General features: G+C 44.0%; 1 protein-coding gene across 1 annotated transcript in view; it reads left to right on the forward strand.

Annotated features, from left to right (window-relative positions):
- igf2r (insulin like growth factor 2 receptor) overlaps positions 1 to 15,828 on the forward strand; it is a 113,532-nt gene that overhangs the window by 15,731 nt on the left and 81,973 nt on the right. The window contains exons 3-7 of the mRNA XM_033025705.1: positions 5,582 to 5,703; positions 8,052 to 8,150; positions 9,435 to 9,564; positions 10,802 to 10,919; positions 14,103 to 14,217. Coding sequence (XP_032881596.1) covers positions 5,582 to 5,703; positions 8,052 to 8,150; positions 9,435 to 9,564; positions 10,802 to 10,919; positions 14,103 to 14,217 — 584 coding nt within the window. The remainder of the gene's footprint in view (positions 1 to 5,581; positions 5,704 to 8,051; positions 8,151 to 9,434; positions 9,565 to 10,801; positions 10,920 to 14,102; positions 14,218 to 15,828) is intronic.

Below are 15,828 nucleotides of genomic sequence, written 5' to 3' on the forward strand. Positions count from 1 at the left end.
TGAGATGGTACAGTAATTGTAATTGTGATGGTGGTGGCATCTGGCACGTTGTTTGATGCACTTTAGATTTTAGATACAGCGTGGAGTCAAGCTCTTCTGTCCATCGAGTCTGCATTTTACCAATGATCACCCTGTACACTACTATCCTACACACCAGGGCCAATTTACAGTTTTTATCGAAGCCAATTAACCTACAAACCTGTACATCTTTGGAGTGTGGGAGGAAACCAGAGCACCCAGAGAAAACCCACTCAGTCACAGGGAGAACATACAAACTTTGTACAGACAGCACCTGCAGTCAGGATTGAACCCAGGTCTCTGGCACTGTAAGGTAGAAACTCTACTACTGCGCCATTGTGCTGCCCGTTAGATTTTTCTGTCAGGCTGTGGCTTCACTAGTCTGTGGGAAAGTTTTTTTCAATTTTAAAATTGATCCCCCTGTTTGAGGCAGACCTTGCGAGGTCGAATATATGGGTGAGGATGAAGTCATTCATAGTCATACAGCACAGTAAAAGGGCCCTCTGGCCCAAATTGCCCATGCTGACCAAGATGTTCCATCTACACCAGTCCCACTTGTCTGCATTTGCCTAAATTATAGGGAGAGATTGGGCAAAACGCAGGCGGCCAAGGGCTGATCTTATAGAAGTGTATAAATTCATGAGGGAATTTAAACATTGTCCGCATTTGGCCCATATCTCTCTAAACCTTTCCTACCCATGTACTTGTCCAAATGTATTTTAAATGTTGTTATACTATCTGCCTCAACTACCTCCTGGTAGCTTGTTCCATATACTTGAGTCACCCTCTGAGTGCAAAAGTTGCCACACGGGTTCCTATTAAATCTTTCCCCTTTCACTTTGAACCTATGGCCTCTGCTTCTTGATTCCCCAACTCTTGGTAAAATATTCTACCTTTACCCTATCTATTCCCTCATGAATTTATACACTTCTATAAGATCAGCCCTAGGCCGCCTGCATTTTGCCCAATTTCTCCCTAGAATTCAGGTCCTCAAGACCGGGCAATATCCTCATAAAGGGCCTGTCCCACTTTCACGACCTAATTCACGACCTCTGCCGAGTTTGCCCTTGACTCGTACTCGCAGCATGGTCGTAGGAGGTTGTAGGGGGTCGTAGCAGGCCATGATGCTAGTCGTAGGTACTCGTGGTATGAAGTAGGTCAGGGCGTTTTTTCTAGCCTGATGAAAAATGTCCACGAGTAAAAAAGATCGTGAATTAGGTCGTGAAAGTGGGACAGGCCCTTAAATCTTCTCTGCATTGTTTTCGGCTTAATTATATATTTTCTATAGCAGGGTGACCAAAACTGAACCTTAACCTCACAGTGCCCTCCATAATGTTTGGGACAAAGAATCATCATTTATTTATTTGCCTGTGTACTCCACAATTTGAGATTTGTAATAGAAAAATCACATGTGGTTATAGTACACATTATCAGATTTTATTAAAGGGTATTTTTATACATTTTTGGTTCACCACGTAGAAATTACAGCTGTGTTTATACATAGTCCCCCCCATTTCTGGGCACCATAATGGGACACATGGCTTCACGGGTGTTTGTAATTGCTCAGGTGTGTTTAAATGCCTCCTTAATGCAGGTAAAAGAGAGCTCTCAGTGCTTAGTCCTTCCTCCAGTCTTTCCATCACCTTTGGAAATTGTTATTGCTGTTTATCAACATCAGTACCAAAGTTGTGCCAATGAAAGCCAAAGAAACCATTATGAGACTGAGAAACAAGAATAAAACTGTTAGAGACATCAGCCAACATTAGGCTTACCAAAATCAACTGTTTGGAACATCATTAAGAAGAAAGAGTGCACTGGTGAGCTTACAAATCGCAAAGGGACTGGCAGGCCAAGGATGACCTCCACAGCTGATGGCAGAAGAATTCTCTATAATAAAGAAAAATCCCCAAACACCTGTCCGACAGATCAGAAACACCCTTCAGGAGTCAGGTGTGGATTTGTCAATGACCACTGTCCGCAGAAGACTTCATGAACAGAAATACAGAGGCTGCACTGCAAGATGTAAACCACTAACTAGTAAGCTGCAAAATTAGTTCAAGAAGGAACTGCAGTTGCTGGAAGATCGAAGGTACACAAAAATGCTGGAGAAACTCAGCGGGTGCAGCACCCGCTGAGTTTCTCCAGCATTTTTGTGTAGCTGCAAAATTAGGATGGCCAGATTATGACGAGTTTGGTTTTTACTGTGCAAGTTAGTGGAAAATTACAGCGTTGAGTGGAAAAATGCTGGGCTCTGTTGAAGTTGTGATGACAAAGTTAGTCACTCATTTTGAGGAACCTGATCATTGGTGATAATGTGTGAGTCAATTGTTTGAGTCATTTAACCTGATCATTGGTGATAATGAGATCATGCGATTGCGAGTCAATTGTCTTGGGGAACCTGACCTTTTCTTTTACATACATACCGTGTGATGATAAGATTGGAGGACCAAGAAAGTGTGCCAAATTGCTTCTGCCTGCTACTGCTTATATACTTGTACTATGCGTATTGTAAATCACTTGCTCTGGGGAACACTTGGAACTCCAAGAGAGTTACAGGTCATGGACCAGAGTAGGTCCCCCGGGGTGACGAATAAACTTGTTGAAGCAAGAACTTGTTGGTTCAGTATATTTACTGAGGAAAGATTGAGGGGAAAATAATCCAGTTTAGCATTTACAGTTTGCCAAGAAGTACTTAAAAGAGCAATCACAGTTCTGGAAAAAGGTCTTGTGGACAGATGACACGAAGATTAACTATATCAGAGTGATGGCAAGAACAAAGTATGGAGGAGAGAAGGAACTGCCCAAGATCCAAAGCATACCACCTCATCTGTGAAACACGATGGTGAAGGGTGTAATGGCCTGGGCATGTATGGCTGCTGATGGTACTGGATCACTTATCTTCATTGATGATACAACTGCTGATGGTTGTAGCATAATGAATTCTGAAGTGTATAGACACATCCTATCTGCTCAAGTACAAACAAATGCCTCAAAACTCATTGGCCGGCGATTCATTTTACAGCAAGATCCCAAACATACTGCTAAAGCAACAAAGGAGTTTTTCAAAGCTAAAAAATGGTCAATTTGTGAGTGGCCAAGTCAATCACCCGATCTGAACCCAATTGAGCATGCCTTTTCTATGCTGAAGAGGAAACTGAAGGGGACTAGCCCCCAAAACGTGCGTAAGCTGAATGCCTGGCGGAGCATCACCAGAGAAGACACCCAGCAACTGGTGATGTCCATGGGCTCGGGTTCCACGCACGAGATCAAGATGGCGCCTGCCTGCGGCGACTTTTGCGAAGCTCCGTAAAAGAAAAGGCTCAACTACAACTTCCAACAACTTACCTGGATCAGAAAAACGGCAGAAATCGGTGCCGTTTCGGACAAGCTGCTTGAGCACCTCAAGGCTCTCGCAATTTCGCGATCTCCCGCAGCTGCGGGAACCCCGGACTTTAAACTTTCCCACGCTGGCTGTGGAACTCCCGACCCGACTGTGGATCCCAGGTACTGTACCTTGAAACCCCGGGATGACCCCCAGAGCCGACGGGCTGGATCTTCCAGGAACAACGGAGCTGCAGCTGCCGACTTTGAGGGAACCCCTGTTCGTTACGGAGCTGGAGCTGCCGTCTGTGAGGGAATCCCCGTTCCAGCGCAGGTCCGCAGAAACAGCAGGTACAGCAAGCACAGTACCTGGAAACAAAGGGGAAGCCTCCATTGTGTCCGGAAACGTGGCCGTCGGGCAGGACTTCAGGTCAGAATGAAGCGCAGGGGACTTCGGCCCCCTCTCCCAACTATCCTACTGGCTAATGTACAGTCCCTTGAAAACAAAGTGGAGGACTTAAGGGCAAGACTGCTTTATCAAAGGGAGCTGAGGGAATGCTCTGTTCTGTTTCACAGAGACATGGCTCACCCCCAGCTCCCCAGACTCAGCGGTCCAGCCTGAAGGGTTCTCCATCCACCGCATGGACCGTACCCTGGCATCTGGGAAAGGGAGAGGAGGGGGCGTCTGCCTCATGGTCAACTCTGTGTGGTGTTCCGACGTGGCAGTCCTGTCCAACTCCTGCTCTCCACACCTGAATTAAATCTGGCGGTGAAGTGCCGTCCCTTCTACCTCCCGAGAGAATTCACCTCCGTTATCCTGACCGCGGTCTACATCCCACCCCAGGCAGACGAACAGTACCCCGTTCCTGCCTTCTCCCCATATCCTCTGACTCCGCTATTTTTAAGAGCCCTATCTAGCTCTCTCTTGAAAGCATCCAGAGAACTTCCACTGACCTCTGCGGCAGAGAATTCCACAGACTCACCACTCTCAATGAGAAAAAGTATTTCCTCGTCTCCGTTCTAAATGGCTTACTCATTATTCTTAAACTGTGGCCCCTGGTTCTGGACTCCCCAACATCGGGAACATGTTTCCTGCCTCTAGCGTATCCAAACCCTTAACATTCTTATATGTTTCAATGAGATAACCTCTCATCCTTCTAAACTCCAGCGTGTACAAGCCCAGCCGCTCCATTCTCGCAGCATATGACAGCCCTGCCATCCCGGGAATTAACCTTGTAAATCTACGCTGCACTCCCTCAATAGCAAGAATGTCCTTCCTCAAATTAGGGGACCAAAACTGCACACAATACTCCAGGTGTGGTCTCACTAGGGCTCTGTACAACTGCAGAAGGACCTATTTTCTCTGATTGAACCTTCTGAGTGAACAGTTAAGCAATGGTGTAGCTCAACAGAATTGGGGCCTAATTGAGACACCACGTGATTCTGAGAATGCTAATACAGCAGTTCACTTGCACATGGATACCATTTTCTCCCTTCATCACTACTTTCCATGTGAGATCAATGAATGGTAGTAAAACAAGGATGCGTGCTAGTAGCAACAGAATGGATCTCGGAGAAGAGCAACCCTTTTTCAATCGTTCTACTCCAATCGTTAGGTTATCCGCTGAAATTCCACTACTTCCCACACCAACACTACTAATCAGGCTAACATATTCCAGACCATGAAGGGAATTGATGGGTTGAATGCACAGTCATTAACCCAGAGTAGGGGAATCAAGAACCAGAGGGCACTTTTTAAGGTGAAAGGGGCAAGATTGAATAAAAACCTGAGGGGGCACCTTTTTCACTATGTTAAATGGGTATATTAAACGATTTGCCAGTTAAAACAGGCACTATAACATCATTTAAAAGATACAAGGACAGGTACATGGTTGAGAGGGATATGGGCCAAATGGTGCTATGCTAGGGCTAGCTTAGATGGGCCATCATGGTTGACATGGGCAAGATGGGCTCAAGAGCCTGGTTTTGTGTTGTATGGCTCTACGACCCTATCGGAAGTCGCTGAGGGATTTTTTGCAAACACAACCATCCTTGCCTGTCAAGATTTCTTTTTACTGGAGTCCCCTTCCCCAGCACTCTCATGTTTGGTTCAGAGCTACTTTGACATATTTTGTACTGAACTAATAGACTAATAGGGCGTTGGGCTTTTCAAGTGGCGTGGAATCACATTCACCCAAAATCAGTACTGAATTAACTTAATGTTTCCATCTCTCATTTGCAGGTGACTTTGTGCTCAAGAGTGGGCTTGTGGATCACTTTGAGTATAACACCACCCAGAAATGTTCAGAACAGTCTGTCCAGACTATCCAAAGCAGCATCGTTTTCATGTGTGGGAAGACCTTGGTGAGTATGTCATTTTCTTTGTCAACTGCAAATAACTGACTCCTATAAAGAAACTTAAATGTCAACCTTTTGAGTAAAAAAGCAAATAACTTTGCTCTCTTGGTTTATAAATCAAAAGTGATTTACAGCAGGTGATAAATTTTCTGCTTTTATCTTCAACAACCATTCTGAAATGTAAAGTCCTCTCAGTCAGCAAGGATTGATCTTGCAACAATTTGTCAGTTCAAATTTATAGCATACAAAAGATCCGCTTGCTTTGGATAGTTTTACTCAATAGGCACTGGATCGATAATACAAAATTGGCTGTAATTGAAATTAAATTGGTAAATCAATCCTTGCAGAGGTTGGGTTAATTTGTCACGGGAAGATGAATACTCAGCGCTGTTTGTATTGTACAGCTTTGGGAGAACATGGGTTCACATTGCAATACAAAGCGGCTTTAGGGGGAAGAAATAGAGTCTGTATTTAGCTTGAAGAAATTTCGTGCAAATCACGCGTCATCATGCTGTCTGTTGCGCGTGATGTCATTAGTATACCCTGCGGCGTGCGGTGATGCATGGTTATGCACGGTGACGTAACCATGCATCACCACCCGATACACGTGAGAAGCCGGGACGCAGTGTGCGACGGCAATTCGTCAGCGAGCGTACACAATGCGTCAGCGTGCGTACGCAATACGTCATGCAGGTGGCTCGGGAGGATTTTGTTCAGCAAAAAATCCTGGAGCGCCACGCGATACCGCACGCAACTCCACACTCCTCCACGCCTCTCCATGCGCCAGTCCCACGCTACCCACAAGCTACCCGTGCGTTACAACGTGTCGACCAATTTTACATATGACGCGTAAATGAGGCGCAAATAACGGCCAAGTGGGACAGGCCCTTAAAGCTTGTGAACTTTTGACCTGTGAGCCCAACATTGTGGGCGGTAAGTTAATGAAGAGGATTCTGAGGGTTAAGATATATGCGTTTTCGATAAGGATGTGCTTTTGTATATGGGAGATAGTGTCTTGCGAATTTTATATTTATTTTTAAAGAGGTAACCAAATCTTGGTTGGTGTTGGACTGACGACAGGGCTTCCACACCTCAAAAAAAAATTCCTTATATAGAATTCCAAATTTCCTGGAATTTGATGGTATTTCATGAAATCTTCAAAAATGCTTCCTGCGTGCCATCTGTTTTTTTTCGCGGGCACACGTTAACAACACAAAGAAGAACAAGACAAAACCGATCTATGTAACTACACTATATCTGCCTGCTTCTGTTACTTGTACAGTGTTATGCAAGGCAGCTTTCGTTGCCTCCAACAGCTTTCGTTGTCTTTGTTTTTTCAACCTGTTCTCGTGTCTCAGTCTCTGCACTCCCTCCCTTCATCCACCCCTCCCTCCCTCCCTCCCTGTGACCCATAGCACTATGTTTAAAGCCCACAGCGCTGCAGCCAGTAGCGCTATATTTAGAACCCATAGCGCTGCAGCCGCAGCTCTTTGTTTAAATTCCCACGCGTTAAACTGACAGAGCTCTGTTTAAACCTTTGAGTCCAAATTGGCAGTGCTGTGTGTATTTCCTTTTCACCACTTCGCGGGCCGGATGCGGAAATTTCCCAAAATTATTCAATTTCCCTAAAATTACCCGAAGACAACCAGAATTTCCTGAATTTCGGGTAATTTCCTTCAAAGTGGAAACACTGGCTGAAGAGCCTGTTTCCATGCTGTGTGACTCTATGAGGCTATCTCAAAGCCACTTTTTTTTGCAATATAAAGTGGCACCTGAAAATAATCTTTAAAAAAATAATCTGAAAGAGAAAGTTTCAAAAGAAAACCTGTTTGTTTTACTTAACTTTGTTTGTCCTGCAGGTTTTAAGTTCACAGCCGTTTGGTATGTCAATTTGCTCAGTCATTTTTTTGTGTAAAAGTGACAGTATTAAAGAACAAAAACAGTGCTGGAGTAACTCATTGGGTCAAGTGGCATTTCTGGAGGACATGGATGGGTGATGTTTTGGGTCTCCTCTTCAAAGTAATTGTAGTAAAAGAGAGAAAGCTGTAAAAGAGGTGGGGGCATGGTAAGTGATAGGCAGATACAAGTGAGGGGGATTTGATTGGCAGATGGGTGGACAGGCTAAAAGATGAAAAGGAGACAAAAGAGTGTCATGTAAGGAGAGGAGTGAAATGTGAAACCAGAAGAAGTGATATGGATGGAAGGGGACGGGGATGGATAGTGGGAGAAATGGGTAAGGACCTTAATGGGGGAGTGGGGCATGTTACCTAAAGGACTAAAGGGAGACTTGGTTATGCAATAGCTTTCCGGAAGATTAAGATAATTAAGCTTATTGCGTTGCTTCATTTAAACAGGGCACTCCTGAATATGTGGCAACTTCTGAATGTGTGCACTACTTTGAATGGAAGACTTTTGTAAGTTGTAAGAAGAGCACTTTCAACCCTGTAAAAGAGGTATGTCCAGCTGCTCTATTTTGGTTGTTTAGTCATGAATTAATGTCATGGGTTCAAATCTCCAAGGGGTCTGTAATTAAGAAAATAACAGCACACATTATGTATATTTGGGAAACGTGTTCTTAAGCATCATGCAAATTCCCCATGAATTCTGCATACTTTCATCTTAACATCAATGTTCTGTTTTATGTTGGTAACATAGGGCAAGTGTTTTTGATCTTCACTGTAATATATGACTGGTTTAAAGTTTTGAAAGCTTTAACGGGAATATATTTTGAAAGGAGTTTAAAATGCATTCAGAAGGATCTGCTGTAGCTCCTGGTATATACCTTGTAGTTCTACCCAGCTGTGCCACTGTGCCATTATTGGCTCCTATCAATGATTGCAGTGGATACAGATTTTGTAGAATATTGAAGAAACAGTATTTTTAAAAAAAGGTGAATTTAAAGAATTCTCACTCCTGTGGATCGTCCATGTATTTCACTCATCCACTTCACCTTTAATCGTCTGAACGATGCATTCTGGAAGGAAACCCTGTTGAGTAGCTTAATCCATGAAATTTGCCTTCCCAAAATTTGGGATGGGGAGACCTTTGCCTGGGATATCACGTGCAGTATTACTGCTATTGGATTCAAAGGCTTGTCATTGTTTACAGCTGTTCTAGGAACGATACCACTTCATGTTGTTCATTCATGATGCTCAGACTTCCATTTTCAGACCCACCCCTGCTTCAAATCTGACCTGAAAGATGTTGGATTTGGGAACTCCATTGAGAGTGGGCTCTTCAACATGGTTGGGGTTAATGGGCATTTGAATGTTTATCAACAACTGATTTGACACTTCCCAAATGTGCTGTGCAAATGCATGGACTTTTCCCCATTTATATCCCCATCATTAGGTGTTTTTAAGGTGGAGATTGACAGATACTTGATTGCTAAGGGTATCAAGAGTTAAGGGAAAAAGGCAAAAGAATGGGGTTGAGAGGGAAAGATAGATCAGCCATGATTGAATGGTGGAGTAGACTTGATAGGCCAAATGGCCTACTTCTGCGCCTTTGACATATGAACTTGTATTAAAATGCGTGTGTTTTTGCGGAAGATGTACACCTCATTTTTTAATTTACATGGGCGAGAGGCTGAAGGGAACATGGACCTATCAGTGTGCATAGTTGCTGGATGAAGTGTTTGAATCAATATTTAATCAGTCACAGTTGTTTATGTGCATGTTTGCTCACCAGTTGCCATATATTCCACGGGTATCCTCATTTTGCTTTGCATTAAAAAGGTTCCTTGTTATGTGTTTGATGAAGACGGGAAGAAACGTGATTTAAATCCACTAATAAAGAACTCGGGAGCTCATCTGGTTGATTCTCCAGATGACGATGACTTCTATATCAATATTTGCAGAGATATAAGTAAGTTTTCATATCTGGTAAATAACTTCCCGATATAGTTTACAAACTTTGTGATGTTTTATTCCCCGCAGTTTACTTACGGTTGCTGTCAATAAATTATAGTCTTTTGGGAAATTGAAAGCAATTGTGGGGACTAAAATTGTTGACAAAGATGGAATGCAATCACACATAATGAGGAGAGAGCAGTGAATGAGTAACACAAAGAGGAAGTGTGTCTGGCAGGTAATGTTCTTTCCCTCTTTCTCCCCCCGCCCCCCCCGGCAGCGGCGTCCTCTCTCCGACATAGTCTGTCCTCGTCCGGCACCCTCATCGACCTCCGCACCAACCTCTCCACTATCGGCCCCGCGTCCCCTCCTGAGGCCGATCTAGGCCCCATCCCTGCGCTCCGTCGACTCGTGGGACTCCAACTTCGGTCAGCGCGGTTCTGGCCCTCTGGTCTCCTTGGGAGATGTCTGCATGAAATTAGTTTAACTTCATTTGAATTCTTATATATGGATAGAATCTAATTCAGGTATTGAATATAGTACATCTTCTGAAAGGGGCGGGACCTGACAGGGTAAATTCTTTGAATATAGAACATTGAACAAAACAGAACAGGAACATGTCCTGCCCACAACATCAGTGCTGAACGCAATGCCAAAATAAACTTTCTGTGGGAAGTTTACTATATTGTGGTGGAATGGTTGGTGAGGTTGGTTGAAAGAGGGTGTCAAAGGATATAGGGAGAAGGCAGGAGAATGGGATTGAGAGGGAAAGATAGATCATCCATGATTGAATGGGATGAGAAAATCATTTTTTACACAGAGTGGTGAATCTGTGGAATTCTCTGCCACAGAAGGTAGTTGAGGCCAGTTCATTGGTTATATTTAAGAGGGAGTTAGATGTGGCTAAAGGGATCAGGGGGTATGGAGAGAAGGCAGGGATGGGATACTAAGTTGGATGATCAGCCATGATCATATTGAATGGCGGTGCAGGCTCGAAGGGCCGAATGGCCTACTCCTGCACCTATTTTCTATGTTTCTATAAATGGCGCAGTAGACTTGATGGGTTAAATGACCTAATTCTGCTCCTATGACTTGTGAACTTATCAATTTGTAATGTAAGGGGAGCTGGGCTGGTTAAACTGAGTGCCCAATTCCAGTGCTGTAAATACTGAGTAACCCTAATACCTAGAGCAGTGAGGAATTGTGTATTGATGTTTCTGAAGTTTTTATTGATATTCCTGTTTAATTGCTAGATCCTTTCGATGAGACCTCTGCATGTCAACATGGCAGCAGTGCCTGCTTATTGAAAGGATCGACTGCTTTTGATGTTGGCCACCCAACAGATGCCTTGAAACTGGCTGGCAAAGATAGGTACGCACTACGATTGGAGCTTTCCCCCCCTGTGACACTTGACTGCTTACATTGAAATCCAATTTTAAACCTGAAGGCAAGGAGCTGCAGTTGCTGGTATGCTAAGTGCTGGTGTAACTCAGCGGGTCAGGGAGCAACTCTACAGAACATGAATAGGTGACGTTTCAGGTTGGGACCCTTCTTCAGAAGTTGGAATTTTTTACTCGAGTGCCTGGGGGGGAACGTTAATTTCAAACGTAAATTAGCCTCTGTAAATTGCCCATGTGAATATTTGATCGATGGCCATTGTGGACTCAATGGACCAAAGGGTTTGTTTCCATGCTGCATATCTAAACTAAACACCCAGATGCCAACAGCATATAAAACACTCATTACAACCACTATCTTTCCAAAATAATACAGAAACAGGATAGTTTAGAGATTCAGCATGGTAACTCACCCTTCAGTCTGTGCTCACTATCTGTCACCCATTCACACTGGGGGCAATTTACAGAGGCCAATTAACCTCCAATCCTGCAAGTCTTTGGCATGTGGGAGGAAACCGGAGCACCCAGAAGAAACCCACAGAGAACATGCAAACTCCACACAGACAACACCCGAGGTCAGGATCGAACCCGGGTTTCTGGCGCTGCAAGGCAGCAGCTCCACCAGCTGTGCCACTGTGCTGTAAACGATTTAAAGTTTCCGTAGCATTTTACTGCAGATGATTAAAGATCTGTAATCAAACTCTATAATCGTGTATTTCATCATGTCTGTCTTTGCAAGCCTTTCGTTCAGTGACCTTTGCCTTTCTTCAGTTTCTCGCTGCTTTTTATCTGTCGATTCATCCTACATTTTTATCTATTTTACAGTATATGATGTTTGTGTCTACAGTTCCATTAGTAGCCCGGTACCCCTTGTGTGTTCTCCTCTTGCCCTCATCTCTGGTGCATCCATTAATTTGTTTGCAATTTATAGGCTTTGCCACTTCCTTAACTCAGGTTTCTGCTCTGTGTAGAGTTGTCATTTTTAGTGAGTTTTGGGAAATCGGAAGTCTACATTAAACCTATTCATTGGTACATCCAATGAATCACTGAGCTATTCAACAGCAATAAGACAGAATTCCTCCTCTTAGGCTCCAAAGCCACACTCAGCAAAATCAATAACCCCACTCTCACCATCGACGGCACCACTGTCTCCCCATCTCCCCAGGCCCGCAACCTTGGCGTGATCTTTGATTCCACCCTCTCCCTTGAGCCTCACATCCGCCATGTCATTAAAACCTCCTTCTTTCATCTCCGCAACATCGCCAAACTCAGACCCTCTCTCACACCTCCCGCTGCTGAAAGACTCATCCATGCCTTCATCTCCTCCCGACTGGACTATTGCAACTCACTTCTCCTTGGCATCAGCTCCACCTACATCAACCGACTCCAACTGGTCCAGAACGCAGCCGCCCGACTCATCACCCACACCAAATCCTGGCATCACATCACTCCAGTCCTCAAACAACTTCACTGGCTTCCCATCTCCCACCGGATCACCTACAAAATCCTGATCCTCACCTACAAAGCCCTCCACCATCTGGCCCCCCATATCTCACTGACCTCCTCTCCCCCTACCAACCCTCACGGTCCCTCAGATCCACATCAGCCGGTCTCCTCTCCATCCACAAGTCCAACCTCCGCAGTTTTGGGGACCGAGCCTTCTCCAGGGCAGCTCCCAGGCTCTGGAACTCCCTCCCCCAACTGATCCGCAATTCCGTGTCCCTCACCATCTTCCAGTCCCGCCTCAAGACCCATCTCTTCACCTCTGCCTATCCTTAGCCCCACGTCCCCCTCCCTTTTCATCTGTGCATTAATTGCCTCATATTGTGTTTTGAATTGTATTCTGTCTTTACTTTGTGTACTAATCATGTCTCTACTATTTATTTCATTCCCCTTACATGTTTTTCCTCTACCTGCTAAATTTTTGTAAGGTGCCCTTGAGACTCTTGAAAGGCGCCCATAAATAAAATTTATTATTATTATTATTATTCAAACATGAAGTGTTGCAGATCATGTAACAAGGCTGCTGTTAATTGATCTGAACAAGGACAGCAACAGAGTTTGATTTTTGGCATGTTGAAAGAAAAATCTTTCTTATTCCCCTTGCCAGGCATAAAGCAAATACCAAGGTTACAAGGTGTGCTCATCCATCTATTACAGACTGTCACTCCTGCATGCTCGGATGTTGGATTCTGTGCAAAAAGGCATGAGGCACCGAGAATAAACAAAATTAAAGAATCGGGCTACTGCTGCAGATTATGTGTTTCTCATCTTGTCTAAAGGACCTGGCAATTAAACATTAAATTAGATAATTTTAATTTGTCATCTCGTCCTTCTCCTCCTCTCTTTCCTCTGCCGTAGAGGGAGCCCATTTATCCTGCTCCCTATCCCCACTCCAGTACCCTTCGGCCTACATCCTGCCCTCTGGCTTTATATTTCACTCCTCTTCTTATCTAAGACCCTTTCCATCTCTGGCCTTTATCCACATATCTGCCAATTAACCCTCCTCATCTGTATGCACCTATAAAATTAGACTTTAGAGACAGCATGGAAACAGGCCCCTCAGCCCATAATCTGCCCCGACAAGCGATCACCCCGCACACTAACACTGTCCCACACACTGGGGACCATTTACAATTTTATCAAAAGCAATTAAAGTGTGGGTGGAAATTGCAGCACTCGGAGAAAACCCACATGGTCTCAGGGAGAATATACAAAGTCCATACAGTCAGCACCCATAGTCTGGATGGAGCCAGGTCTCTGTTGCTGTAAGGCAGCAACTCCACCCTTATGCCACAATGCCGCCCTAATGCTTGCTTTGAATTGCCCCCACCTCTTTTCCAGCTTTCTCCCCTCACCCCTTGACTACAATCAGTCTGAAGATGCGTTTTGGCACAAATCATCACTTATCTTTTCCCTCCACAGCTGTTTGACATGCTGAGTTTTTCCAACACTTTGTGCTTTACTCAAGATTCAAGCATCTGTAGTTCCTTATGTCTGCGTTTTTTAATCCAAGTTCATTAAAGACAATGGGTTCTATTTGGTCATGAGCCCTGTTCTTAAATAATTTTTTAAGTTATTATAATTACACTTTCTGCAAGTAGACCTCAAAAGGCTTGAGTGACATTTGGGTGATGTTTTTCAATGTATTTTTCAGGCTGGTACTTCATTATTCCAGAAGCTATTCTGGAGGTGAGAAGCCACCAGCGTTTTGTGGAGAACATGAGCCTGCAGTGACCATCACTCTAATCTGTCCTTCTGGAAGAAGAGAGGTTTGTAAATAGTCTCAAACCTTTTGTATCATTAAAACAGAAATTGAGTTTCTTCCAGGATAGATATGAAGAAGCAGAAGCTGAGACTCTGAAGATCTTCCTCGGAGATTTATCATGGAAATATAGAAAAAATAGATGCAGGAGTAGACCATTTAGCCCTTCGAGTCAACACCGCCATTCAATATAATCATGGCTGATCATCTAAAATCAGTACCCCCTTCCTGCTTTTTCTCAATATCCCTTCATTCCTTTAGCCCCAAGAGCTAAATCTAACTCTTACTTGAAAACATCCAGTGAATTGGCCTCCACTGCCTTCTATGGCAGAGAATTTTACAGATTCACAACTCTCTGGGTGAAAAAGTTTTTCCTCGTCTCAGTCCTAAATAGCCTACCCCTCATTCTTAAACTGTGGCCCTTGGTTCTGGACTCCCCCAACATCAGGAACATTGTTCCTATATCTAGCCTGTCCAATCCTTTATGAATTTTATATGTTTTTTTAATATATCCTCTCATCCTTCTAAATTCCAATGAATACAAGCCCAGTCGACCCATTCATTCATTATATGTCAGTCCCGCCATCCCGGGAATTAACCTGGTGAACCTACGCTGCGCTGCGCTCCCTCAATAGCAAGAGTGTCCTTCTTCAAATTAGGAGACCAAAACTGCACACAATGCAGGTATGGTCTCACCAGGGCCCTGTACAACTGCTGTAGGGCCTCCTTGCTCCTAAACTCAAATCCTCTCACAATGAAAGCCAACTTGCCATTAGCTTTCTTCACTGCCTGCTGTACCTGCATGCTTACTTTCAGTAACTGATGTACAAGCACACCCAGGTCTCGTTGCACCTCCCCTTTTCCAAATCTGATACCGTTCAGATAATAATCTGCCTTCCTGTTCTTGCCACCAAACTCGCATTTATACACATTATACTGCATCTGCCATGCATCTGCCCACTAACCCAACCAAGTCACCCTGCAGCCTCATAGCATGCTCCTCGCAGCTCACACTGCCACCCAGCTTTGTGTCATCTGCAAACTTGGAGATGTTACATTTAATTCCCTTGTCTAAATCGTTGATATCATAGTTTAATTTGGTGCTGCAGGACGGGAAAAAAATAAAATAAAATATATATATATATATATATATATAGTTGGATTTAGTCTGAGATGTGTATAAGCAGTATGTGTTCAAGTACTGGGCACCAACAAGATTTAGCAGGGGCACAGTGATGCAGCTTGTAGAACCGTGACCTCACATAGCTATAAAAACGAGTTCAATCGTGATCTCAGGTGCTCTCTGGAGTTTGCACATTCTCCCTGTGATTGCGTGGATTTTATCTCCTTATATAATAGGATTTGTGATTAGTACGTGTCAGAGATTATGGGGAGAAGGCAGGAGAATGGGGTTAGGAGGGAGCAAAAAGATCAGCCATAATTTAATGGCGGAGTAGACTTGATGGGCCGAATGGCCTAATTCTACTCCTACCACATGACCTTATCGCTAACATAAATGGATTTGTGGGTTAATTAGCTGCTAAATTTGGCCCTAGTGTGCAGGGAGTAGTTGTGAAAATGGGATAACATAGTACTAGTGTGAACAGGTGATCGATGG

This window comes from Amblyraja radiata, chromosome 8, assembly GCF_010909765.2.
Source record: "Amblyraja radiata isolate CabotCenter1 chromosome 8, sAmbRad1.1.pri, whole genome shotgun sequence".
NCBI classification, from domain to species: domain Eukaryota; kingdom Metazoa; phylum Chordata; class Chondrichthyes; order Rajiformes; family Rajidae; genus Amblyraja; species Amblyraja radiata.